The 27,919-nt window shown below is 44.4% G+C and overlaps 1 protein-coding gene across 1 annotated transcript in view; it reads left to right on the top strand.

The window, feature by feature from the left end:
* The window catches only part of kcnh1a (potassium voltage-gated channel, subfamily H (eag-related), member 1a), a 393,064-nt gene that overhangs the window by 203,271 nt on the left and 161,874 nt on the right, over window positions 1-27,919 (top strand). Inside the window, exon 10 of the mRNA XM_085980872.1 lies at window positions 6,841-7,037. Within this exon, the coding sequence (XP_085836998.1) occupies window positions 6,841-7,037 (197 nt within the window). The remainder of the gene's footprint in view (window positions 1-6,840; window positions 7,038-27,919) is intronic.

The raw sequence follows: 27,919 nt of genomic DNA, 5'->3' as shown, positions 1-27,919 counted from the left end.
AGGCATATGGGATACTTGGCTTCATTAGCCGAGGCATAGAATATAAGAGCAGGGAGGTTATGATGGAGCTGTACAAAATGCTAGTTAGACCACAGCTGGAATACTGTGTGCAGTTCTGGTCACCACACTATAGGAAGGATGTGATTGCATTGGAGAGGATGCAGAGGAGATTCACCAGGATGTTACCTGGGCTGGAGCACTTCAGCTATGAAGAGAGACTGGACAGGCTGGGGTTGTTTTCCTTAGAGCAGAGAAGGCTGAGGGGGGACCTGATTGAGGTGTACAAAATTATGAGGGGCATAGATAGGGTAGATAGAAAGGAACTTTTCCCCTTAGTAGAGGGGTCAATAACCAGGGGGCATAGTTTCAAGGTAAGGGGCAAGAGGTTTAGAGGGGATTTGAGGAAAAATATTTTCACCCAGAGGGTGGTTGGAATCTGGAACTCACTGCCTGAAAGGGTGGTAGAGGCAGGAACCCTCACAACATTCAAGAAGCATTTAGATGAGCACTTGAAATGCCATAGCATACAAGGCTACGAACCAAGTGCTGGAGAATGGGATTAGAATAGAATTGATGGCTGGCGCGGACACGATGGGCCGAAGGGCCTCTTTCTGTGCTGTATAACTTTATGACTATGACTCTATGAGAGGAAAACCAGGGAATTATAGGCCAGTTAGCCTAACATCTGTTGTCGGGAAGTTGCTTGAGTCTATAATCAAGGATAGAGCGATTGAACTCCTTGGAAATTTTCAGCTGATCAGAGAAAGCCAGCATGGATTTGTAAAGGGTAGGTCATGCCAGACAAATCTGATTGAATTTTTTGATGAGGTGACTAAAGTAGTGGACAGGGGAATGTCTATGGATGTTATTTATATGACATCACTCTCATATATCTCTCATAATAGACTGTTAGCTAAAGTTGAAGCTCATGTAATTGAAGGCAAGCTATTGACTGGTTAGGAAATTGGCTGAGTGGCAGGAGACAGAGAATAGGGATAATGGGTAGGTACTCTAATTGGCAGGATGCAACTAGTGGTGTCCCACAGGGATGTGTGTTGGGGCCGCAACTATTCACAGCATTTATTAACTTAGATGATGGGATAGAAAACCACATATCCAAGTTTGCTGATGACACAAAGATAGGCGGCATCGTCAGCAGTGTAGATGGAAGCATAAAATTACAGAGAGATATTAGTGGATTAAGTGAATGGGCAAAACTGTGGCAAATGGATTTCAGTGCAGGCAAATATGAGGTCATCCACTTTGGACCTAAAAAGGATAGAACAGAATACTTTCTAAATGGTGAAACTTTAGAAACTGTGGAGGTCCAAAGAGACTTGGGGGTCCAGGCACAGATCATTAAAATGTCATGAACAGGTAGAGAGAATAATAAAAAAAGGCTAATGGAATGCTAGCCTTTATATCTAGAGGACTAGAATTCAATGGGGCTGAAGTTTTGCTACAGCTGTACAAAGCCCTGGTTAGACTACATCTGGAGTACTGTGAGCAGTTCTGGGCACCACACCTGAGGATGGATGTATTGGCCTTGGAGGGAGTGCACTGTAGATTTACCAGAATGATACCTGGACTCCAAGGGTTAAATTATGAGGAGCGAATATGGTTGTATTCCCTGGAATTTAGAAGGTTAAGTGGTGACAATTGAAGTTTTCAAGATATTAAGGGGAAACAGATAGGGTAGATAAAGAGAAACTACTTCTGTTGGTTGGGGAGTCTAGGACTAGGGGGCATAGTCTAAACATTAGAGTCAGACCTTACAGGAATGAAATAAGGAAACACTTCTACACACCAAGGGTGGTAGAAGTTTGGAACTCTCTTTTGCAAATGGCAATTGCTGCTAGATCAATTGTTAATTTTAAATCTGAGATTGATAGATTTCTGTTAACCAAAGGTATTAAGGGATATGGGCAAAAGCGGGTATATGGAGTTAGGTCGCAGATCAGCCATGATCTCATTGAATGGCGGAACAAGCTCGAAGGCTAAACGGCCTACTGATGTTCTTATAAGATTTTATAGGTCCTTTTGTGCCATAGATTTCTATGTAACTGGGAGGAATGGGAGTTAAAATCCAAGCGATACACTTGATGCTTTTTTCCCATCTCATGGCCATTTTACTGCCGCTGCTATCTTGGGTGGTACATGTAAATCAGGTGCTGTGTTGTCATTCAGACAAATTTTAGCAGCCTACTGAGTGAGCTCCTGCTGCAGATACTCCACTCAGTAAAACCTGCTGGACACTGAGCAGAGATCTTGTTAGGTGAGTTTAAAACTTATCTTTGTGGGGTCTGGAGGAGCAGGAGCGGAGGGGGCTGATGGGTGAGAATATAGTGGGAAGTTGGAGCCTGATGGTTTGGATCTTAAATAACAACAGAAAATGCTGGAAATACTCAGCAGGCCAGGCAGCATCCGTGGAGAGAGAAACAGAGTTAACGTTTCAGGTCTGGGACCCTTCATAAGAACTGGAAAAACTTGGCCCTCCCTCCCCCTCAAGGTGGTCATACCTCGCCCCCTCTAATCCTGCTAAATCCCCCCAAAATCCAGTACTGTCAGATTGTGGCCTCCCTAGTGCTGCAAACCCCGCTCCTCAGTCCTGTTAAACTTTCTCCTGCCACTCCGAAATCCTGAGACACCTCTCGCAATGCTCAACACACCTAAATCCTTTCTTAGTATTCCCTGACTCCAGAAACATTCCAATGGCTGCAGACACTGACACCTCCCCTGCCGCTCCAAGAATACCTCCCCCAGTGATCTCGAATCCTAAGACTTGCTTTAGTGTTCCTAGAACTATTCTCGCCAGTATTCCGCTCAAAAATACTACCAGACCCTGGAATCCACTTCCAGTACTGCCAGATCCTGCACCCCTTGGGCACTGCTTTCCAATCCCAGGGCTGCCCCGCCGCTGATAAATCAGTGCCCCTCTTGTGTAACCTGTGACTTACTATGAGCAATGCTACAGAAGATTGACTAAGACATATAAAAGTTGTGCATCTGGCAGGTGACATCTGTATCATAGAATGGTTACAGCACAGAAGAAGGCCATTCGGCCCATCTAGTCCGTGCTGGCTCTCTGCAAGAACACTTCAGCTAGTCCCACACCCCCACCCTTTCCCTGTAGCCCAGCAAAATGTTTTTCTTCAGAATGTAATGCAGAATGCTATGCTAATGTTTTTTATATTGGTCCGGATTTTGCGGTTGTAATGATGGCAGAACTGTCAGCGTTCGCCGTCATTACCCTGTGAATCTGACAGCAACTTCTGGTGTCCGCACTTGCATAGTTAAACGTGGAAATCCAGAAGTTGCTGTCAGTGATTCCTTGCTCCTCGATGGGGCACGGTGTTGAAGACCCGCAGATGACAATCTTTGAGAAATCACTGAACTTACAAGAACTGCCCCTTTTTATACTAACATCGCTGGTAAAAAAAACTCCCCAAAAAGTTAAGCCTTGTTCAATGAGGTGTAACAAGTCATAATTTCACTGGCCCTGAAAAGCTAATTTTATAATAGTGGAATCAAATTTTTCCATTATGATAAAAGTTCTATTTTTTTTTATATACAGTAATTGGTTTTTTGTTTGTTTGTGATATTTCAGCTTCTACCTCCCATGTGTATGCCCCAATCTTCATTTTCCTCTCTGTAAAATTTATAAAAAGTGTAGGATAATCAGTGCATTTTACTTCCCTGTTTGCTGTCTGAGAATTCTTCAATGTAATTGGCTGCTTAGCCTGCTTGATGACATTACTGTTGCTGGATGCTGGTGATCCCTTAGACTTGGCACCATCAAATCAACATCAGGAAAGGTGAAATCGACGCCACAGAGATCGCTAGATCTTTGTGGGTAGCTTTCTTCGAGGTCAGTGGCGAGTGCTGTCACATTCCCGCTGACCGCAAAATCTGGGCCACTATGTTCTTGTACTTCTGTGTTTTTAGTATGAGTTTTTTTAGGTCAGGGAACTTTTTACTTTGTTGGGTCATTAGGTCACAGAAGGCAGCTGCTGCCAGTACTTTGTTTTCCACCGCAAAATCATGAGTCCACAGGTGCACTCGCACATTATATCTTAACCAGGGAAAGATCGCTAAACAGGGAGAAGAGCATGTACGTAATTTTCCACTCTGCTCTTCTGCAGTTCAAATATCAGAGGGGAAAAAAATGAAGAAAGGAAAAATATAATGTATTATGCCACTTTTGGAATTAGATGACCTTTACTGATTTAAATCTCATTCATTAATTTATAGGTAGTGCTGATGCTAACTGGGGAGTACAGATAAGTGGTCTTAACATTCATTTTGTTATTAAATAATTCAAATAAGTATTACATTTCCTCAACTATTTAAAATTTATGGATATAATTTCATTCATATATAATGAACAGGAATAGTCTATGATGCTACCCCTATGTCTGTTACAGAGTGGATGATAACGATCTACACAGAAGATGGATGCAGAATTTGCTTAAATATAATGGCCCAGATTTTGTAGTTGTAATGACGGCGAAACTGTAAGCTAGAGAGGGTGAAAAGCCTATTTTTCTCCAGTGGTGGGTGGCTGGGGTGGGGGGGGGCGGGCGGTCAGAACCTGGATATGCTGGGATTCTGCCCTGTTTATGCTGGCCCTTTAAATTATGGTAGGGGGACCATGGGTAGATCTTCTGCCTGCTCTCCCCCGACTGGTATTTAACGGGCCAGGATAAATGGGGTAGAATACATTGGTTCCTTTATGGGCCTAGTAAAGGCCCAAAATGCAGGAGGGAGCAGGTAATTGATAGTGGAGGGGATCAGTTACTTTCCAGAGATGGTCCAACAGCTCCTTTTGTAAGCCCACTGAATTGGGCCACTATGTCTGGGGAGGCCCTTCCCAGACTCCTGCACTGAGTCTGAACAGCATGGCCTCCATCAGAGTGGGTGAAACATTTATTGCTGCCATTGGCCAATCCAAATATGGTATTGAGCCCATCTCTGGGATTTGGGATGGGGTCTACAGCTACTGATATGGATGGAGAAGCTCCCAAGAATTTTGGGATATTATCTTGTCATATAAAGCTTACCTCAGTTTTAAGTTTTTAGCTGAAAGTACAGATTCATCCTATTTTCCACCTGTTTTGAAGTGGATGGGAGTGGCACTTGTGACGGTGATCCATTTGCCGGCTTCCCGGTGTCTACCGCGACTTCCGGGATTTTTCACTAGAAATAACGGCAGATCTTGAATACGCCTACATATGCAAATTATAGCTTGATAACATGAAAACGCCATTGGATGTATTTCTGCCATTAATGCCTTAGCAGCACAGTACATGTTTAACTTGAAGTCTCAAGGGCAATGAAATGGGATTTGGAGTCAATGTTGAGGACTCACTGCCGCCCCCCACGACTGTATGCCACTGTGCTCCCACCTCTGTCCTGCTGGTGCAACAGGACCTACCCAGGGATGGTCATTGAGGAGTCTGGGACATTGGGCTGATGGGTATGATTCTGTGAGTATGACTATGTCAGGCTTGACTAGGCTGTGGGACAGCTCTCCCAACTTTAGCACCAGTTCACGGATATTAGTGAGGAGGATTTGCAGGGTCGACTGGTCGGCTATGTTGTGTCCTTATTCAATGCCTAGGTTAGTCCAGTTTGTTTCTACATCTATTCCCTAAAAAAACAATAGTGAACCAGTTACATTTTTATGACAATCTGACAACTTCGTGGTCACTTTTACTGATATCATCTTTTTATTCCAGATTTTTTTTTTAAACGGAATTTACATTCTCAAGCTGCCATGGTGGGATTTGAATTCACGTTCTCTGGTTTATTAGAAGTGTGCCAAAGTGCTTCACATGAATTTGGAGCACAGTCACTGTTATGTAGGAAAAAAGGAGTCCTGATTGGGCTCAAGGTGTCGTCATAAAGTTGTCAACATAAAAAGGAGTAAAGATTTCCCAAGTTGCTACTTGACATATTAACGTGTTGTTGGGACCAGTGTTTAACTTCAGTTCGATAGCAAAATACTGCAGATGCTGGAAATCCGAAATAACAACAGAAAATGCTGGAAAAACTCAGCAGGCCAGGCAACATCCATGGAGAGAGAAATAGAGTCAACGTTAGTTCTTGGCCTTGGGCCAAGAGTTCCACTTGGAATTTTTCTATAGTATTGTGATCTGTTCCACATATGGAACACTTGTGTGTTTTTCATAAATTTAGCACAACACATAACTTAATGCCATTTATTGCAGTTTCGCGTACAGCTTCAACTTTGCTATAGTCCAGTATGAGTCAACAAGTTATTATACTGTTAATGGGAATAGGATGAATAAAATATCCCCATTGTCCAACTGTTCCTATTAAGGAAATACTGTATAATGTATGGGAAAGATGCTACTTGTTTATAAACAAATTTGATTGATGTGGCATGTACTATAACTACATTTTTACACTCATGGCATCATGAAATCTAATTCTGTTTATCTCCTACTCAAATGTTAACTATTTAAAACATTATTCCTCTGTTCAGTTTGAAAATAATTGACCTTGAAGTTGTGCTATGTGAATATTAGCATGCAAATGCTTAATGCATTCATATGAAATTCCAATGTGCGTTATCTTAATGGCATTGTTCATCTGCTTAAAATAAATAGGTTAACGGCTCTGGTAAAATGGTAGACAACAGAATTTCATATGATCATGTTAGTATTTACACAAACTAATTTCAAAGTCTTTATGACATGATCTTTGGCATATTATCTATTGCAGAATGTCCGTATAGAAAGTAAATGAACTAAACATTTCTCAAAGCAAAAGTGTCTAACACAACTCAGTAGCTCATTTTTTTTTTTACTTGCCCAGGGAAAGGAGATGTCTTTGGAGATGTTTTCTGGAAGGAAAATACACTTGCTCAGTCGTGCGTCAATGTCAGAGCCCTGACTTACTGTGACCTTCACGTTATCAAAAGAGATGCCTTGCAGAAAGTTCTGGAATTCTATACAGCCTTTGCAAACTCCTTTTCAAGAAACCTTATCCTAACATATAATCTTAGGAAAAGGGTAAGTCTTCCTTTTATTATGAAGAAGCTTTTTTTTTCTCGCATTTTTGATTACGTTCTCAAAATGAGTAACAGTTACTGGCCTAGAAATCCGGTGGGGTTAGCGCCCAATTAGAGGCATCAGAGGGCCTTGCGCCGGAATTATAGCTGGTAACGAAATTGCATTGGGCCCTACCATCGGCGTTAGCCGGTAGCGCTGCGCCGGCACCGATGACGTCATCGGTGTGCGCAGCGTCCCGGTTGCCGTGGTAACCCGGCCCCAAGCCCAAATTCAGTTGCGGCCGCCTCGCCCGTGGTAGCCGCAACCAACGATTGTTGAAAGGGATGTTACACACCTTTGCGCCGGCGCATAAAGGTGGAGCGGCGGCCGGCCGCCCGCACCTCCCTCCCCGGACTCCTCCACCACCCCCCCGCGGCACTGATGTGTGTGGCCCGCGAGCCCGGCTCTTCCCCGAGGTGCCGTGCTCATTTGTCGGGCGAATCGACCGGCCAGCGGTCGGCTGCAGGCAGCTCCTCCTTAACAGAAGGAGGAGGCCTGCAGTACCCCAGCCTGCCGCACCGCCTCGGGTGCCGCAGCGGGGGATTAGTGCCTGGAAACTGCACTGAACGCCCATAGTGAGGCGCAAAAACCCTCCATTAGCGCCCGCCGCCGTCTGGGCCCGGGGCAACCGAATTTTCGTCGGGCGCAGCGGCATTAACGCCGGCGCAAAATTTCGGGCGCTAAAGCCCTGGCGGACCCACAACCGAATTTCTAGGCCACAGTATGTACACCTAGAAGGTAATATCTTTCTGTCCTGTCTTCATAAATACTTTTGAGTCAGTTGATATGCCTTCCAGCTTTATGATACCAACAGGTTTAGATGCACACACTATTGGGCTATAATTGTATTTCATCAATGATTGCACATGCAGTTCATGTGATACTAACATTTGCTGAAAAGTGCATAGGAGTACAATTCAATTGTGGATACTGCAACATTTTTTAACATTATTGTTTTGATATGAATAAGTTGAGGGAAGCTAACTTGTTTCAGTGTTATTAGGTATCATTATACAGTTAACGTTCCTGTAATTTGCTAATGTGACTTTGATCTGGTATCCAGTTTATTTAGCAAGAAAGCATTAAGAATTATGTAAGATACGCATCACACTGGTTTTAAGCAGAGCAGCTTAATGCAAGGTAATAACAGATGATATTTGCATTTCTTCAGTTTATCTTTTTTGAGAGAAAACAAAAATGTTGCAAATGTTCAAACTCTGAAATAAAAATAGAAAATGCTAGATATATATAGGTGGTCCATTAGCATCTGACAAAAGAAAAGACTGGTTAATGGCCCTGAAATTAGGATCGGGAGCTTGCCGCGCGTGCAAGCCCCCGATGTGCACTTACCCAGCGCGCTGACATTTGAATCGTGGCCCGCATTGCATTTCCTCTCACTGGCCCGCTTGAGGTCCTGCCGCGCTGTGCGTGTGTGACCCAGCGGCGTACTTAGTGCGATGAGCCGGCTGGGATCACGTGAGCACAGGGCAACCAATGGGAGGTTGCAAAAGTTCATTCATGAGTTTGACAGTAAGAGCTGTCAAACTCATGAAAACTCCTGGCCCCAAAACACTACTTAAACTTGAAAGAAAATTTAAAAAAACATTGCACTACTTAAATGAACCATAAATAACTGTAAAAAACTATTATAAACAATAATTTTAAAATTAAAAAAAAATTATTATATAATCAATCGGGGCTAAAACTAAACTTACCTTACTGTAAATTCTTTAAAAATAATAAACCTGTGGGAAAAAAAATTATAAATTGTATTAATAGACCACTTACCTGTAAAACTAAGTACTTACGTGTGGTTTTTCAATGCGTAAAAACCGGAGGCCTTTACACATGCGCAACTCTCTTAAAAAAAATAAAATAAAGGAAATCCAAGTCGCACGCGCAGACTCCTGCGCGCACGCGTTCAGCCTCTTAACCCCTTGGGTCAGAGGAGAGGAAATGCCGGTTTACCCCGCATGCGCTGTGCATGCTGAAAACCGGCAATTCCTCCGGGTACACGCGTGAGTACCCCGTCCGTACTCACGTGTTGGGAGAGGAATTACTGGGCCAATATTTCAAGTAGAGACCCTTCCTCAGAACTGTGCTCAGCACTGATCATTTACAACTGACTACAGGTCTCTACCGGAAACATTAAACAATCTATTCATCATAATTATATATGATGATATAGGAAGTGAGCAGGAGAGTGGATTAGATTAGTTGACTCCTATGAAGAAAAACGCAGAAACTGACTGGATGGAAAGAAAGAAAGACTTGCATTTATATAGCGCCTTTCACGACCACTGGTGGTCCCAAAGCACTTTACAGCCAGTGAAGTACTTTTTTGAAGTGTAGTCACTGTTGAAATGTAGGAAATGTGGCAGCCAATTTGTGCTCAGCAAGCTCACACAAACAGTAATGTGATAATGACCAGATAATCTGTTTTTGTTATTTTGATTGAGGGATAAATATTGGCCAGAATAATGGGGATAACTCCCAAGCTCCTCTTTGAAATAGTGCCATGGGATCTTTTACGTCCACCTGAGGGAGCAGACGGGACTTCGGTTTAATGTCTCATCCAAAAGACAGCACCTCCGACAGTACAGTACTCCCTCAGTACTGCACTGGAGTGTCAGCCTAGATTTTTGTGCTCAAGTCTCTGGAGTGGGACTTGAATCCACAACCTTCTGACTCAGAGGTGAGGGTGCTACCCACTGAGCCACAGCTGACACTCCGGAATGGGCCGAATGACCTGTTTCTGTTCTTTGACATTCTGTTATTGAATAATTCAATCATTCTTTTGATGGACCAGCTGTTCGTTGCCACAGTTTTTTTTGGTTTTATTACCCTCTTGAAGAATTGTTTACATACATAAGGGTAGAAATTCCAACTGAGAAACTTGGGCTGGAATTTTCCAGGGTGGTAGTGGGCACAATCGGGTCAGGTGGGAAAGTTATTTTTGGGAGCGATGCGGGAACCTGCTGTCATCCCGCTCCCTCGCGCCTTTTCCCCAGGCACGTCCATCGGCGCAAAGGCGGGCAACCCAATTTAAATTATTAGTAGCTAGTTGTCCGACCCTTAAGATTAGTTTTAACCTTACCTTTTAAATTTAACTGCATGGCCACGGGAAACATGCTGCTCGGGAACCACGTCTGTCAACCTGAGGCGGGAGTTCAGTGGCTATTGCTCCAGCTGATTAGTTGACAGCATCAAATGTACAGTAAAAGCTCCCACCTGACAGATGATCACTTTCCTCAGGCAGAAGCTGTTTCTCACTGCATTCCCAGCACAGATTCTACAGGCTGTAGTCTTTCCAGCAGTCTCCATCCAGTGTCACCTCATTGGAAGAACACTCTCACCATTGACAGATCGCTTCTGTCATCACTACTTCACCTGCCATCTATTCCATCAATATAGGTGCCGTTTATACTGTCTCACCTTGGTCCTCAGAATCTGACCACGATGAGCCCCAACACCAGCAGCACCAACAACCTTCTCTGCAATCACCTGATGCTGCACAGGACACAGGGCATCAGCACCTGAGCACATTACCACCCAGGAGGCCAGGGATGGCCTCATCATGGCCAGATTTACTTCACTTGACGCTGTACACCCATATGGATGCCCATGATGCACCAGGTTGGCACCACCCCACAACAACACCATAAAGCATCCCTGCAATGACCAAGCCATTCCTTTCACACTGACCACCATTGCTGGAGGTGCCGTTATGTCTCACCATTCACTGCTACTCAATAAGCCACTTACAAAGGTTGGTCCCCTGGCTTGATGATAATGGTAGAGTGAGGGATATGTCCGGCCATGAGGTTACAGATTGTAATGGCCTCATGGATGCCCAATTTTGAGCTGTTCGATCTGTTCTGAATCTACCCCATTTAGCACCGTGGTAGTGCCACACAACACGATGGAGGGTGTCCTCTGTGTGAAGACGGGTCTTCTTTTCCACAATGACTGTGTGGTCACTGCTACCAATACTGTCATGGACAGATGCATCTGCGACAGGTTTTTCCCTCGTGTTGGTTCTCTCACCACCTGTCGCAGGCCCAGACTGGCAGCTATGTCCTTCAGGAGTCAGCCAGCTCGGTCAGTAGTGGTGCTACTGAGCCACTCTTGGTGATGGACATTGAAGTCCATTCTGTGCCCTTGCTCAGTGCTTCTTCCAAGTGGTGTTCAACATGGAGGAGTACTGATTCATCAGCTGAGGGAGGTTTCCTTGCCCATGCTTGACCTGAAGCATGAGACTTTATGGGGTCCAGAGTCAATGTTGAGGACTCCCAGGGCCACTCCTTCCCGACTGTATCAGGGATGGTGATGGAGGAGTTTGGGACATTGGCTGAAAGGTATGATTCTGTGAGTATCTCTCTCAGTACTCCCAATTTTGGCACAAGTCCCCAGATGTTGGTGAGGAAGCCGGTGCCGCGGTCGATGCCGGGTGGTCCGTCCGGTTTTATTCTTACTGTGTTTTGTAGCGGTTTGTTACAACTGAGTGGCTTGCTAGGCCATTTCGGAGGGCAGTTAAGAGTCAACCACAGTGCTGTGGTCTGGAGTCACATATAGGCCAGACCAGGTAAGGACAGCAGATGGGTTTTTACACCAATCCGATAGTTTCCATTACTGATGCAAGCTTTTTTTATTCCAGATTTATTTAATTAACTGAATTTAAATTCCCCAGTTGCCGTGGTGTGATTTGAACTCACGCCTCTGGATCATTAGTCCAGGCCTCTGGATTACTAGCGCAGTGACATTACCACTATGCTACCGTTCCCATTGGATGTATGATGGTGTTTGAGGCAATTGAAATGTACAACATGACCTCTGTGCAGTGCTCTGTTTCTGGCCACCACAATCTGTTTCTGTCTCAGCTTGGGGAAATGCTAATAGAGGAGAAGAAGAAGATGTATTACTATCTTTTTAGAAAGCAATGCCTTGTAACAGAGTTAAGTTGCCAGTATGTTGTCTGCCTGCTATTATTGTAAAATGTATGCTCCTGTGGTACTGAGTGAAACAGTGGGAGCTAATTGGAATGAGGCAGAGGAGCTAGCCTCATAATTTCCACCAAGGCCAGTCCCTCTGTTGCAGGAACATTTGCATCATGGACAACACAACCATGAAATTGCCAGTATTGTAATTTTGGGGCTATTGTCTAAACTCTATTATATAACAGCCTTGAAATCACAACTTGGTGTCTGTTAGTTCCTAAAAATAAAATGTATAATTTTTGTATGGAGATTTTTATTCAGTATTAGATCTGTTTCATGTTGACAGTACCAGTAGCCATTGTCCATATACTTGGTTACATTGGTGGAATAACCATTATACCATCATTACTGCATATTTATTAACAATTAACCTTCAGTTGACTATTTTAAAATTCTATAACTGACATATATATGTTAATACAAAACTTAAATTGTTTGAAATAAATCTACTTAATGTTTGTTGTGACACCAGATACAGACAAGTTACAATGTTGTACAAAGCTAGATCCAGTTCTCCAGAAGACGAGTGACATTTGCAATACAAACATATGAATTTACATTTAGCCTTTAGCTTATGAGAATGACAACGGAAAAATATATTGATCAAGAATGTTTACTTAGCTTGTCGACACACTACTAGAATTGGTGACCATTGCTAAGAATGAGTGAGCAGGACAGGTTTCTGATGATTGTACCGATTGAGAAAACCTAAAGCACAGCTTGGGGCTTCAGGTCCGCACAAATTTCACGAAAGCAAGAATCAAGTAACAACAGACGTTTAAGCTGAATTTCCATTCCTATCAATGATTTAGTTTACCCTAAGACTGCTGACAGGTCAGAGAAATTCCTTTCTACCCAGATGACTATCTTTCCTTTTTTTTATTGTTTCTAAACATTAAGTTTAAAAGCACTTAATTACCTGTTTTCTTCTGCTGGTTTCTATCTTGTGTTTTCAAGATGCGAGCAAATGAGAAAAAATTGGATTTTTTTTGGCTGATCAGGCTGGGCTTCAAATCAAAGCACATTCTTCAAAGATGAGAATGGTAAATCAGGTCAGTCTTTGATGCATTTTATGCATCAAAACCAAAAAGAGATCTGATGATTGCATATACAGCTTATCCCTAGAGGCAACAGTGACCAGGAAATGAACTCCTCTGAAGTGCTCAAAGGGTTAAAATATTAACTAATTATAGACAGTTTTACTACTGAAACTTCATGACACAAATGCTTCACTGTTGGAAAATTCACTGACGGTTATATCTAAATAAAAATAAATTTCAAAAAATATTTCAGTTCCTATAAACAGTGAACACACATTGGTAATTGTTAATGAATAGAGACACTATAGGGCCAATGATGTTGGATGTGCCAGCACTGAACCGAGCAGACCATGCACTAACTCAAGACCAATTCATTTAAATATTAGTGTGGCACACAACGCATGACATGCACAAGGGAAGAGGGTGGGATATTGGGAACAGTAGCTCTTAAAGAGCTGCTGCTCTCCCTTAAAGTTGTGGTGTTAATGGAGAAATGGGAGCACCACACCCAATGCAGTGTAATGAAGGGAAGGCACCAGGGAATACCACATTAAGCACACTTGCACACTGTTAGGGTAAATTAAATTTGGGGTCATTGATTCTCCACCGTGTCCTAAGAATTCTTATGGTATGAAGCAGATTAAGGTTTTGGGGTGAAATACTGTTGTGTTCTTGGGTCTTGATGCAAGGTTTTGGTCAGTAAGACAATGCTTTATTTTGTTAGAGTATTGGGCACATGTGCAGCTTTTCATTGTACTTTGTACTTTGGCTTTTCCTTGCTTCTGAATTGTAACTTGGTTTTTAGAGTTTGTCATAATACTCTTGCTGATTAGTCAGCTGGCTAGGTAGACATGCCTTTTGACTGTGATTCATGGTTGTCTTGTGCTACTGGTTGATGCTTGTGTTTTCCAGGCTGTTCCACGGCAAGGCCCCTTTGCAGGTTATGTAAGACGTAGCAGACAACAATCATTTTGGACACCTTGGTTGGCAGATACTGTAATATTCCCCATACTGGTCCAGCATCTAAACGTTTGTTTAAGAATGCTGATGGTCTGCTCCACCAGGCACAGGCAGCAGATGGGGTACAGTTCTAAGAATCTTTCAGCAACTTAATTTCTCCTAGAGCAACAATACAGCAAAGAAGCAATAATTGCTAATGAACCGCTACAAACTAAATCCCCCAAATAGCAGCACACTTAAGAGCAAAGACTCACCATGAAGGATGAGGCTTTCCCTGTGTTACTTGTTCTATATATGGTGTGGAGATGCCGGAGTTGGACTGGGGTGGACAAATGTAAGAAGTCACACAACACCAGGTTATAGTCCAACAGTTTTATTTGAAATCACAAGCTTTCGGAGCGCTGCTCCTTCGTCAGGTGAAGTGGAGAGATGCATAAAGACACAGCTTATATAGTCAGAGAATAATGCCAGATGATTACAGGTAATCTTTCTAACTGCCATTTATCACACCTCGGCAGAGAGATAATAAACTTGATGTCTGTGTCGATATGCGCGATCTTCTTGGAGATCCTCTCCACTTTGAGCCGGCAGTTTGTGTTGTCGATAGTAGCCATGGTGTGGAGATGCCGGAGTTGGACTGGGGTGGATAAATGTAAGAAGTCACACACACTTCTATATAGACATTTGGACCACTGTTCAGAGGCCCTGAATGTCTTATGGGGATTAGCCCTCATTCTCATTTTTCTCAAGGCCGTTAATGAGCCTAGTGGTTTGTAGGTGCACGGGCTTTTAGCCACATAGACACATGCTGGTTGGATTGTAGCACATCATGCTCAGAAGAGCTGAGTAGGCCTCGGGCTTCAGCACCTCATTATATGAGGAGGCGGTGCCTGATGTTTAGCTGTGTTATGGGTGTCGACCGTCGTATTATCAGCCTCTATATCAAACTTGTTATTATATAACATCCAAAGCAACTATTGTACCTGTAAATAATTGTTGGAGTTAGAAAGTAATTGTAATCAACTACGTCATTTGTGAAAATGACTAACTATATTTGCAGTTTACATTAATTAGTTTATGCAGCTGTAGTACATTTCTTTAAATTTTAATGTATACTGGGGATTAGAAATTCTCACACACACATTTTGTGGTGACAAAGACAATGTAGTACTCATCTGGAAATAATTGCAAATACAGAGGCTGTCCAGGAAAATAATTCTGCAATTACACTAAAAATTGCCCCTTTGATCTAATCTTTAGTCAATGGGTCTTATTAGAGAAATTGTGGAAAATGCCTCTATTTAGCTTGCTTTTAGTATGGCTTTTATAGGCAACATTATTTAAACAATTACTGTATTATTATTTAAATATTAACTACAGAAATGTGAAGTAGTGTTACAGTAAATTATATTTATATTTAAAACATCTCTGCCTGTTACGAGTGCAGTTATTCTGCACTCAGTAAAAAAAAAAATAACATAATCTCCGCATGCAACAAATACCAAGGGAACCATTTAGTTGCCATCTAATAAAATGTGAGCAGTGGATGTAATCCTAGAACTGAGAGACTTTGATTGCATTTACTACTGATGCGGTTGCTACTCTAAATCTTTCTTCTCTCCTGCAATGCAGTGGTGTGGATTATTGAATCTTTAACAATGGCAGTTTTCATTTAAACAAGGGCCTGTACTGACAAAAGAATTGCAGTTTTTTTCCTTCTCTATTTTACAGAGATACTCTCCCCGCATTAACTCCTTTTGCCCCAGTTCAGAGGCACTCTCCTCCTCTAATACTCTCCCCCCTCATCCATTTCACAAAGACCGTCTCCCTCCTTGGTGATACTCACTGCCGGTTCTGGCTACAACGCCTACCCACTGCTACTGCTTTGCTCTGGGAGCTGATTCTCTGCTGTGAGGGAATTTGTGGTCTCACGATAAATCAAGGGGGGAGTTTTTGCTTGCCGACGCGCTGCGGGTGGGGGGGTTTGGTAGCGCGCCAGAAACCCAGAACTAAGTGCAGGGCATCTGTCAGTGGCTTTTTAATCCGAGCCACTGCATTTACATCTGACTTCCGGGTTTCCCAACCAATGAGGAGGACCCGCATGTGTCGATTTCAACTGCAGTATTTAAAGGGACACTGCAAAGATGACATTTGATGGATTCCGGAGTTGGGAGTACAACACAAGGAACTATCAGAATGGAGTCCCACCATTCAAAGCCCGCACCTCGCTTTAGTAATGCCTCCCGGATGGTGCGTATTGAAGGGCACCTCCAGATCTGTGGAGGCACCTGAAGTGCATCTTCAGCATGCCGATTGCTTGCTCAATGACACATCTGGTTGTCATATAGCTTCGTTGTATTGCTGCTGCCCCTCATTGGTTGGGCTCCTCATGGGTGTCATCACCCACGTTTTAAGTGGGTATCCCTTGTCTAAAAGCAGCTGCTTTGAGGTGCAAAGAGATCAGGTAGGGTGGACTGGCACAGGGCGAAAGAATCAGAGCAGCTGCCTGGGAAACTTGCGTACACCTGCATAAACAACTTTTTATGGTTGCACACCAGCTGCACATTAATGGAGTGGAAGCCCTTGCGGTTGATGAGTACCCCTAGGTGATCTGGGGATGCCTTCATTGCCACATGCGTGCAGTCAATGACTCTCTGCACTTGTGGGAAGCCAGCCAGAGCCGCAAGCCGAGCACCCTCTCATTCTGACTGGCATCATCGATAAGAAAGTGTACATAATTGCCTGCCCTGGCAAACATGCCGACTGCCAACTGCGAGATCCTGCAAATTTCTCCAGCAGAGCCCTGGAAGGAGCCAGAAGCAAAGAAGTTGAGCACGGTGGTGACTTTGATAGCCACTAGTAAACCGTGGCCAACAGGTCCACTTGGCAGCAAGTTTTCTTCTAGCAGGTCTGTGAGGAGCAGGCTGTTGCTGCTCCTGCTATTGGGGCTCCTGATGGTGCTCTTCTTGCTGTTGCTGGTGCAGTTGATGCACCTTTTCCTGCTGCTGCTGGTGCTGTTGATGCTGCTGGTCATCTTGGTTCTCATCTGAGGTCCAAAGTAAAACAGCATAAGGGGCACCCATGATGATTCGATAGATCACAGCTGCAATGTGGAGATCAGACGTATAAACTTCAAGTCATGAAAGTCCCCCCTCAGCACAAGTACCATGAACAAAAGCCTTTCACACGACCAGGCAAGAAAGCAGCTGTGAGGTTCCAGTACTTTTTGGAATATTTGCCTGTCATTTCTTCAGTCGTCTCAATTGCTGCTGTGAACTCGCCTTGCTTTCACTGGCGAGTTCCAGGAAACCTGTGCACCCGCAGTTAAATCCCCAAACCCATGTTAATATCGACCTTAATGAGCTATTAACATACTGAACTTGACAACCTGCCTCTCCCGAGGGGGTTGCTCGCACGCAGCCTAACGCACTGCAGTTAAATGCAGAAGTCGGCGAGTTAGATCTGGCTTATAGATGCGCTGTCAGTTTCCTCACTTTTAACCCACCACCCGCTCCCAAACCCATGTGTTCCTGCAAGGAGAATTCCAACCCCCACCCTTAACCAATTTTCATCAGTTGTAAAGATTTGTTTTTATATTACTGACAATGTGTTATCCAGTGAGGGAGTGAATGGGGCACAAGAGAATCCTTATAGAATTTCTGAGTCATGGTACAAACACAATGGGGTCGATTTTCGTGGCGCCATCAGGCGGGGTTTCAGGCGTGTGTGGGGGGGGGGGGGGGGGAATCCCGATTTCTGGGGTCCCGACACCATCCCGCCCAAAACCCTGCTCCACGCAACTTTCAGAGGCAGCGGGTACCCACCCCGCACTGGGACATAAGAACATAAGAAATAGGAGCAGGAGTAGGCCAATCGGCCCCTCGAGCCTGCTCCGCCATTCAATAAGATCATGGCTGATCTGATCCTAACCGCCAATCCACTATCACAGAACCATCTCCTGAATCTAACAGAATTAGACACACGAAATAGGAGCAGGATCAGGCTACACGGCCCCTGGGCCCGCTCCGCTACCCACAGGGCCATGACCGATCCGAACCTAGACTCATGTCCAAATTCCTGCCCGCTCCCCGTAACCCTTAATTCCCTTTACTTCTAGGAAACTGTCTATTTCTGTTTTAAATTTATGTAATGATGTAGCTTCGACAGCTTTTTGGGGCAGCATATTCCATGGACCTACCACCCTCTGAGTGAAGTAGTTCCTCCTCATCTCAGTTTTGAAAGAGCAGCCCCTTATTCCAGGACTATGCCCCCTAGTTCTAGTTTCACCCATCATCGGGAACATCTTCCCCGCATCCACCCGATCCAACCCCTTCACAATCTTATATGTTTCAATAAGATCGCCTCTCATTCTTCTGAACTCCAATGAGTAGAGTCCCAATCTACTCAACCTCTCCTCATATGTCCATCCCCTCATCCCCGGGATTAACCGAGTGAACCTTCTTTGTACTGACTCGAGAGCAAGTATGTCCTTTCTTAAGTATGGACACCAAAACTGTACGCAGTATTCCAGGTGCGGTCTCACCAATACCTTGTACAACTGAAGCAATACCTCCCTATTTTTATATTCTATCCCCCTAGCAATGAAAGCCAACATTCCATTGGCCTTCTTAACCACTTGCTGCACCTGCATACTAACCTTTTGAGTTTCATGCACTAGGACCCCCAGATCCCTTTGTACTTCAGTATTTTCCAGTTTCTTGCCATTAAGATAATAACTTGCTCTGATTTTTCCTGCCAAAGTGCATAACCTCACACTTTCCAGTATTGCATTCCATCTGCCAAATCTCTGCCCACTTACTTAGCCTGTCGATGTCCCCTTGCAGGTTTTTTATGTCCTCCTCACTCACTACTTTCCCTCCCATCTTAGTATCATCTGCAAACTTTGATATGTTACACTCGGTCCCCCTCCTCCAAATCGTTAATATAGATTGTAAAGAGTTGGGGACCCAGCACTGACACCTGCGGAACACCACTAGTTACTGATTGCCACTCTGAGAATGAACCATTTATCCCAACTCTCTGCCTTCTGTTAGATAGCCAATCCTCTATCCATGCCAGAATATTACTCCCAATCCCGTGATTTTTTATCTTAAGCAATAATCTTTTGTGTGGCACCTTGTCAAATGCCTTTTGGAAGTCTAAATACACTACGTCCACTGGTTCCCCTTTATCCACCCTATACGTTGCTTCCTCAAAGAACTCCAGCAAATTTGTCAAACATGACTTCCCCTTCATAAAACCATGCTGACTTTGTCCTATTAAATTATGATTATCCAAATGTCCTGTTACTGTCTCCTTAATAATGGACTCCAAAATTTTACCTACCACAGATGTTAGGCTAACCGGTCTATAGTTTCCAGCCTTCTGTCTACTGCCCTTTTTAAATAAGGGTGTTACATTAGCAGTTTTCCAGTCTGCCGGGACCTTTGCCGAGTCCAGGGAGTTTTGGAAAATTATTACCAATGCATCCACAATCCCTACCACCACTTCCCTCAAGACCCTAGGATGTAAGCCATCAGGTCCAGGTGATTTATCCGCCTTGAGTCCCATTATTTTACCGAGTACCACTTCCTTAGTGATTTTGATCGTGTTTAGCTCCTCCCCGCCCCCCCCCCCTTTAGCCCCCTGTTTGTCCAGTGTTGGGATATTCTTAGTGTCTTCTACTGTAAAGACTGATGTAAAATATTCATTCAGTGTTTTTGCCATCTCCATATTTCCCACCATTAATTTCCCGGTCTCATCCTCTAAGGGACCAACATTTACTTTAGCCACCCTTTTTCTTTTTATATAACTATAAAAACTCTTACTATCTGTTTTTATATTTTTTGCTAATTTACTTTCATAATCTATCTTCCCTTTCTTAATCTTTTTGTTATTTTTTGCTGTCTTTTAAAGTTTTCCCAATCCTCTATCCTCCTACTAGATTTGGCTACCTTATATGCCCTTGTTTTTAGTCGAATACTATCCTTAATTTCTTTACTTAGCCACGGATGGCTGTCTTTTCTTTTACACCCTTCTCAGTGGAATATATATTTTTTGGAAGTTGTAAAATAACTCCTTAAATGTACACCACTGATCATGTATCGTCTTACCCTTTAATCTATTTTCCCAATCCACTCTACTCAATTCCGCTCTCATACCTTCATAGTCTCCTTTATTCAAGCTTAGCACGCTTGTTTGAGATCCAACCTTCTCACCCTCTAATTGAATATGGAATTCAACCATGTTATGGTCACTCATTCCAAGGGGATCCTTTACTAGGACATTTTTAATTAATCCCATCACGTTACACAGGACCAGATCTAAGGTTGCCTGCCCCCTGGTCGGTTCAGTTACATACTGCTCAAGAAACCCATCCCTAATACATTCAATGAACTCATCCTCAAGGCAGCCCTGCCCAATTTGATTTGTCCAATTAATATGATCGTTAAAATCCCCCATAATTATAGATGTTCCCTTATTACAAGCCTCAACTATTTCCTGATTGATACTCCGTCCAACAGAGTTGCCACTGTTCGGAGGCCTATAGACTACGCCCACTAGTGTTTTTTTCCCCTTATTATTCCTTACCTCCACCCAAACTGTTTCATTATCCTGATCTTTTGACCCAATATCATTTCTCTGTATTAGTGATTCCTTCCTTTATTAACATAGCCACCCCACCTCCCCTTCCTTCCTGCCTGTCCTTCCTGATCGTTAAATAACCTGGTATGTTTAATTCCCAGGCATTGTCACCCTGCAGCCATGTTTCTGTAATGGCCACAAGATCATACCCATATGTAGTTATTTGTGCCATTAACTCGTCTATTTTGTTACGAATGCTACGTGCATTCAGATAGAGAACTTTCAAAGATGTTTTGTGACACTTAGTTCCTGCTTTTGCCCTTTTTATTACTTTACCTTTTACTCCATGCCTTCTGCCCCTTCCTGACACGCTCTGGTTTTTAATTTCCCCACTGCTACCTAAGTCTGTGACCTTCTCTGTTGTCATTTTTATTATTTGCTCTCTAGGAACCTCCCCCCCACTAGTTAGTTTAAAGCCCTCTCTACAGCCCTAGTTATATGATCCGCCAGGACTCTAGTCCCAGCACTGGCCAAGTGAAGCCCGTCCCAACGGAACAGCTCCCTCCTGCCCCAGTACTGGTGCCAGTGTCCCAGGAAGCAAAACCCATTTCTCCCACACCAGTCTTTGAGCCACGCATTTAACTCTCTAATTTTATTTGTCCTAGCCAAATTCGCTCGTGGCTCAGGTAATAATCCAGAGATTATTACCCTTGTGGTTCTGCTTTTTAATTTGGCCCCTAACTGCTCAAACTCCCTCAGCAGAACCTCCTTCCTTGTCCTATCTATGTCGTTGGTACCAACATGGACCACGACAACTGGATCCTCCCCCTCCCACTCCAAGTTTCTCTCCAGTCCAGAGGAGATGTCCTTAACCCTGGCACCGGGCAGGCAACACAGCCTTCGGGACTCTCGCTCTCGGCTGCAAAGAACTCTATCTATCCCCCTAACGATACTATCCCCTACCACTACAACATTTCTTTTAACTCCCCCCTCTTGAATGGCCCCCTGCTCCACGGTGCTGTGGCCAGGTTGCTCATCCTCCCTGCAGTCCCTGCTCCTGTCCCCACAGGGAGTAAGAGCCTCGAACCTGTTGGACAAGTGCAAGGGCTGCGGCTCCTCCAACACAACCTCCTGGATCCCCGTACCTGCCTCACTTCTAGTCACACCATCCTGACCCTGGCCACGGACTACATCTGAATTAATTAATCTAATTGGTGTGACTACCTCGTGATGCACAGAGTCCAGGTAACCCTCCCCCTCCCTGATGTGTCTCAGTGTTTGAAGCTCGGACTCCAGCTCTTCAACACGGAGCCGGAGTTCCTCGAGCAGCCAACACTTACTGCAAATGTGATCACTGTGAGCATCAATGTTGTTCACCAGCTCCCACATATTGCAGCAGCAACACATCGCCTGATCTCCCATTCTATGTAATTAATTAAATTTATTAATATTATTCTTAAATATCCTCTGCCCCGATTCTAGATGGTGAATATCACACCTTAGAAACTATAAACCAAAGAGATTTAAGCTTAAAAGGGAGAAATACTTACCAACCAATCACTTACCCGCTTTCTGGTGACGTCACACTTGGATTACTTTTTACCTCTCTCCTTCCAGACTGGAGACTGGTACGCCTTACCTGGTCTCTGGGATTTTTATAGCCCCGCTCTGCCGCTCAGGATTCCCGCCGACGCTGTGAGGCCTTACCTGGTCTCTGGGACCCGCTGACCCCAGGTGGGAAGGGATTAGTGCCAATTAACTGTCTGTTAACAGGCAGTTAACAGGCAGTTTTTGGCCTAATCCCTATTTTGACGGGTTTCGTGTGGGGTTTCCCGACGGCTCCAAACCACGCCAGGTTAGAGCAGGCGGGCCGTGGGGTTGAAGGAGTTGGAGGGGTCGCGATGTCGGCGCTCAGGTGAGTGATGGGTGCATGAGTGCAAAGGTAAGTGTGTTTGGTGTGTCTAAAGTGTGTAAAGAACTTTTACTTACCTGTACTTACCTTCACAGCCTTTCTTCCTGTAGCTGTCGGGAGCCCATCACTCACCCGGCACTTAAAGCTGAACGGCTGCGATCTGTGAAAAGTGACAGCCTTCAGCTTTGAGTGCCAATGTGAGTTCTAACTGAGTCTGTGCAGAAGGACTCATGTCAGAACTCCGACTGTCAGTGTTTCACAGCTTGAAGCAGCTGTGAAACAGTGATATTTCATCTGTCAAAAACTCTTGACAGATGAAATTGCAGTCTGTGACGTCACCTGTTGCCGGGTGGCCCTTAATTGGCCTGCTGAGCCCGCCCAGCGGGCTCAACAAGGTCAATCAAGGGAAAATCGCACAGATTGGCTGGACGTCGATGTAGGCGGGACTAAAACCCGAAAGTTGTAGTCCCGCCTTCTTCCCGACAGCTTCGGGAAAATCGACCCCAATGTGTTCACCCACTAGTCCCAATCTTGCTCAGTCTTCTTGCGCCTTCCAAGGCTCACACCAACTAGCTCTACTCTGCCCTGCTACAACGGGCGGAGGGTGTGGAGGACGACAACATACATAATGCAAGCGTTCCAATTGCATTTAAATGAATGATGAGGTCCATTAGGAAGGAGACCTGAAGAAGTAAGCCAAAAACCTAAAGGTTTTGTATTCATTCCCGCCCCTCAGATCAGAGGACCAGAAGAAGTTCCCTCCCCCCCCCCCCCCCCCCCAAGACACTATTAGATGGTCATGGCTGGAGACTTTCTGGTTCCTGTTTCTAGATAGCAGCCACAAAACCCACAGCTGACAGGAGCAGATGTCGGAGATAGGGCAACAAAATTGTAAGCCCAGAATTGGTGAATTTAGTCACATGTTTACCAATTTACACTTTATCTTGCTTGTATATCCAAAAAATATGTGGGGAAATCATTATAGCATGGAGCCATGTGTAGAGAATTGTCCACTTCAAATAAACTAGGCCTATGTCACCTTGGAGTTAACTAAAGTAAATTGATGGTTGAAGTATCTTCCTGGCAAAGGTGATTGCAGACACACCTTTAATGTCTGTCAATCAAGTCTGTGTTTATTATTACTTGGGCCCCGATATTAACTCCTCCGCAGCGACTTATTCATGCTGGTAAGTAAGAGAAAGAACTTGCATTTATATAGTGCCTTCACGACCTCAGGATGTCCTAAAATGAAGCACTTTTTGAAGTGTAGTCGCTGTTGTAATGTAGGAAACAATTTGCACACAGCTACGTCTCACAGTGAGATGATGGCCAGATATCTATTTTAGTGATGTTGATTGAGGGATAAATATTAGCGAGAACTCCCCTGCTCCTCTTCGAATAGTGCTATGGGATTTTTTTTACGTTCACTTGAGAGGGCAAATGGAGCCTCGGTTTAACGTCTCATCTGAAAGACAGCACCTCCAACAGTGCAGCACCCTCAGTACTGCACTGAAGCGTCAGCCTAGGTTATGTGCTGACAACCTCCTGACTCAGAGGTGAGAGTGCTACCATTGACCCACAACTGACACCTCATGATAATGCCTCTTTAGCATCATTTACTTCTTTTTATATCTGTGTCACCATCAGGACAACTGTTTTCAAAAGAAAATTGTTAAGAAAAAATTTAACTTCTCACACTTTTCTGTCTATTTTATTGAATTTGCTAGAATTGCTGTTAAAACTGCAGTATTAATGATGTCAGTTAAAGGGTTGATGGGTCACTAAGCCTATTGGCATGAGAGATGTGCATTAACAAAGGTCCTCTACCAACCTGCCCCTGCCACACTACTGCCCCCTGATTATCAAAATCCACGACAAGGCCTTGGACAACGTGGACCACTTTCCATACTTCGGGAGCCTACTGTCAACAAGGGCAGACGTCGACGACGAAGTTCAACACCGCCTTCAGTGTGCCATTGCACCCTTCGGTTGCCTGAGGAAGAGAGTGTTTGAAGACCAGGACCTCAAACCCGGCACTAAGCTGCCATGGTCTACAGAGCAGCACTGATACCCGCCCTGCTGTATGCCTCAGAGACATGGACCATGTACAGCAGGCACCTCAAAGCACTGGAGAGGTACCACCAACGCTGCCTCCGCAAGATCCTGCAAATCCATTGGCAGGATAGGTGCACCAACGTCCGTGTTCTTGCTCAGGCCAACATCCCCAGCATCGAAGCTTTGACCACGCTCAATCAGCTCCGATGGACGGGTCACATTGTCCGCATGCCCGATACGAGACTCCCAAAACAAGCGCTCTACTCGGAGCTCCGACACGGCAAGAGAGCCCCAGGTGGGCAGAGGAAATGCTTCAAGGACACCCTCAGCCTCCTTGGAAAAAGTGTAACATCCCCACCGACACCTGGGAATCCCTGGCCCAAGTCCGCACAAAGTGGAGGAGAAGCATCCGAGAAGGCGCCAAACACCTCGAGTCTCTTCGCCGGGAGCAAACGCAGGCAGCGCAAGGAGCGCACGTCAATCTAAGCACCCGCCCCTTCAACCACCGTCTGCCCCATCTGTGACAGAGACTGTAGGTCCCGCATTGGACTCATCAGTCACCTGCAAACTCATTTTTAATGTGGAAGCAAGTCATCCTCGGTTCCGAGGGACTGCCTAAGAAGAAGAACATCCATAGATGCTCATTAACCTAGAGTGTTGCAATGATCGTGTCACTTCAGTTGTTTATGTTCAGTTCCCTGACACTTCCACCTTCAGGCATCGTAACTTCACAGTCAGTCATCCACATTGCCTACTTAAGCATGATTCTCGCCTCATAAATAAGTAATCTCAAAATGAATCTATAACAAAGATGAGCACTAAAGGTTGTCAGAAAGGGTACTAGAAATTAATTTCCTCAGTGGACTTTTCATTTGGTAAAAGGAATGAAGCCAATAATTTGTGACATCTTACACAGCTAATTAATAATGCTGAATAAGCTTTCTATTAATTGTGAAGGTCTTAATAAACAGATGACCTAGTTATGAACCACTCAGTGCTGTGTGTAAAACAGTTATTAACAAAGTTATTGAAACTGGTGAAATGTATCTCATCTTGGGCGATTAACATAGTACTGGTTATTGGTTCAGAAGACTTAAAGATGATTGTTAGTGAGAAGAGACAGCTACCTGTGGAGGTGCCGCAAGTTGTTAAGTGTGATGGGCAGGGAACAGTGAAGAACTAAAGCGCAAGTGTACTCATCTGAACTGCCACATAATCACAACTAGTAGATAGGACAATTCCAATATACTTACTAATTCTTCTCAATCTTCCCTTTTTCCTATGTATGTTAATGAGAGGAAGCTTGGGAGCAGACATTTGTATGAATGCCCTCATTAGACAGTGCTCACTCTACACCAATTTCTTGCTATTAGACTCCTTTGACATTAGTTTTAAAAGTGTAAAACACAATAGCATAAGGTGAACAAGTGCTTATGTTATTAAAAGTCTTGAAGCGGGTGCATGCTTCCGGTCCCAGAAGCTTGGTTTCTGTTGTCACCATTTTTAAGTAACTCTCCTATGTCAACATTTACAATAGGCACACATTTATAACGGCACTTTTTAATGTCAGCACTCGCCTGTTAAATTGTAGTTGCAGGCCTTCCACCAATGCGGGTACTGTGGCCCCCTCTCCATTTTGTTTCCCAGCTCCCCTGCTTTTTGGCCGCCTTAACTTCCAGAGCTTGTGTATCATTCTTATCCCCATGACCAAGGACAGAAAAGGAAGCCTGAGAATCTGACCTAGGCCAAATGTTATGGGGGGAGGAATGGCAAAGGTTATGGAGTCAGACCTGAGACACTACCACCTGAAGCAAAATGCACGAATGCCAACTCCAAATTATACATTGCAATATGTGGCACCCCGCACACGCTCCACTAATTCCACCCCTCCGTGCCAGACAGCTGCTGGAGGACTACAGCCAAAAGGACACACCCCTACACACATTCTGGTCATGCAATTTGTTTTTCATTTCTCATTGGGAAACCTCCATTTGGCACCTTCCCAGACATAGGCTGCTGAAGAACAATCCCCTGATCAACTGCTGTGTGGTGTAGTATATTAGAACAACAGAATCTGGCCTACTACTCTGATGAATACCACTTGGCATATATAATTTGTGCTGGCAACGATACAAAGTTGAAAAAGTTTTAATTTTTCTATTGTATTAGCAGTTATTCTTTTGCTTTTTTTCTTCATTTTTATCCCTTGTCACAAAAATATGGGCGCAGAAATTAGAGTAATGCCAGGAAACGATACTTAAAATCGAGCCTCGGGCCTTATCTACATAAAACCAGTGAGCTGTAGATGCTAATCGGGCAGCCCTGTGCCACCTACCTCTACAGAAACAAAACTACAGGAAACTTTGAGCTATCCGGAAGTTGAATGTCCGGCAACTTTGATCTAACGGCAGAAATCAGCAGCCGTTTTGGTAGGTGTTTTTTCTCTCCTAGCATTCTTTTCACAGGCAGGCTCTGGAAAGCGTCTTTGTCGCTTAGCAACAGCTTCAGAGACGCTTCCAAGCTACTGGGCCGAGTGTTTACAAACTGTTGCTGAGCAACAGTGTTTGTGGTCAGACATGGCAGGCTCTAGAATGCGTCTCTGTATCTTAGCGACAGCTTCAGAGACGCTTCCAAGCTACTGGGCCGAGTGTTTACAAGCTGTTGCTGAGCAACAGTGTTTGTGGTCAGACACGGCAGGCTCTAGAAAGCGTCTCTGTATCTTAGCAACAGCTTCAGAGACGCTTCCAAGCCGCGGGCCGAGTGTTTACAAGCTGTTGCTGAGCAACAGTGTTTGTGGTCAGATACTGCGATGAAAAGCTCCTATCTGATAACATTGACGCTGGTCTATCCGGAGCTTTTAAAAAAACGGCAGTAGCTCGGTCCCATGGGTGCCGGATAGCGCAAAGTTTCCTGTATAAAAATGTTCACTTACCTTTTTGTGGGTCCAGTGGTCTTTTTAAGGACTGCTGGTTAGGCCCATTGAAAACCCAGATCAACTGGACGGAGCATGCTTGGGGCAAGCTCCACCAAGGTGATGACGAATTTTGGTCGGGGTCCTGAAACCAGAATTACGATCCTGATTTGCATATTCGAGGTGTCTTGCGCTGGTTTCAGACTGGTGGACACCCTCGACACTTGGAAGACACTGATTTCCAATTTGGCAGCCGGCGCATTTCCGGGGGAGATCGGACGCAAGAGATAGTGACCCAAAATTCGTCCCTCCAACGCTCTTTTTGCCCAAAAAATTAGCGCAACGGCACTATTTCTCCCCCATTAATTCTTGGGGACCTAGGA

The sequence above is a fragment of the Somniosus microcephalus genome, chromosome 3, assembly GCF_052327205.1.
Source record: "Somniosus microcephalus isolate GS21.2 chromosome 3, FLI_Smic_1.0, whole genome shotgun sequence".
NCBI classification, from domain to species: domain Eukaryota; kingdom Metazoa; phylum Chordata; class Chondrichthyes; order Squaliformes; family Somniosidae; genus Somniosus; species Somniosus microcephalus.
This window is presented reverse-complemented; position numbering and strand designations above follow the sequence as displayed.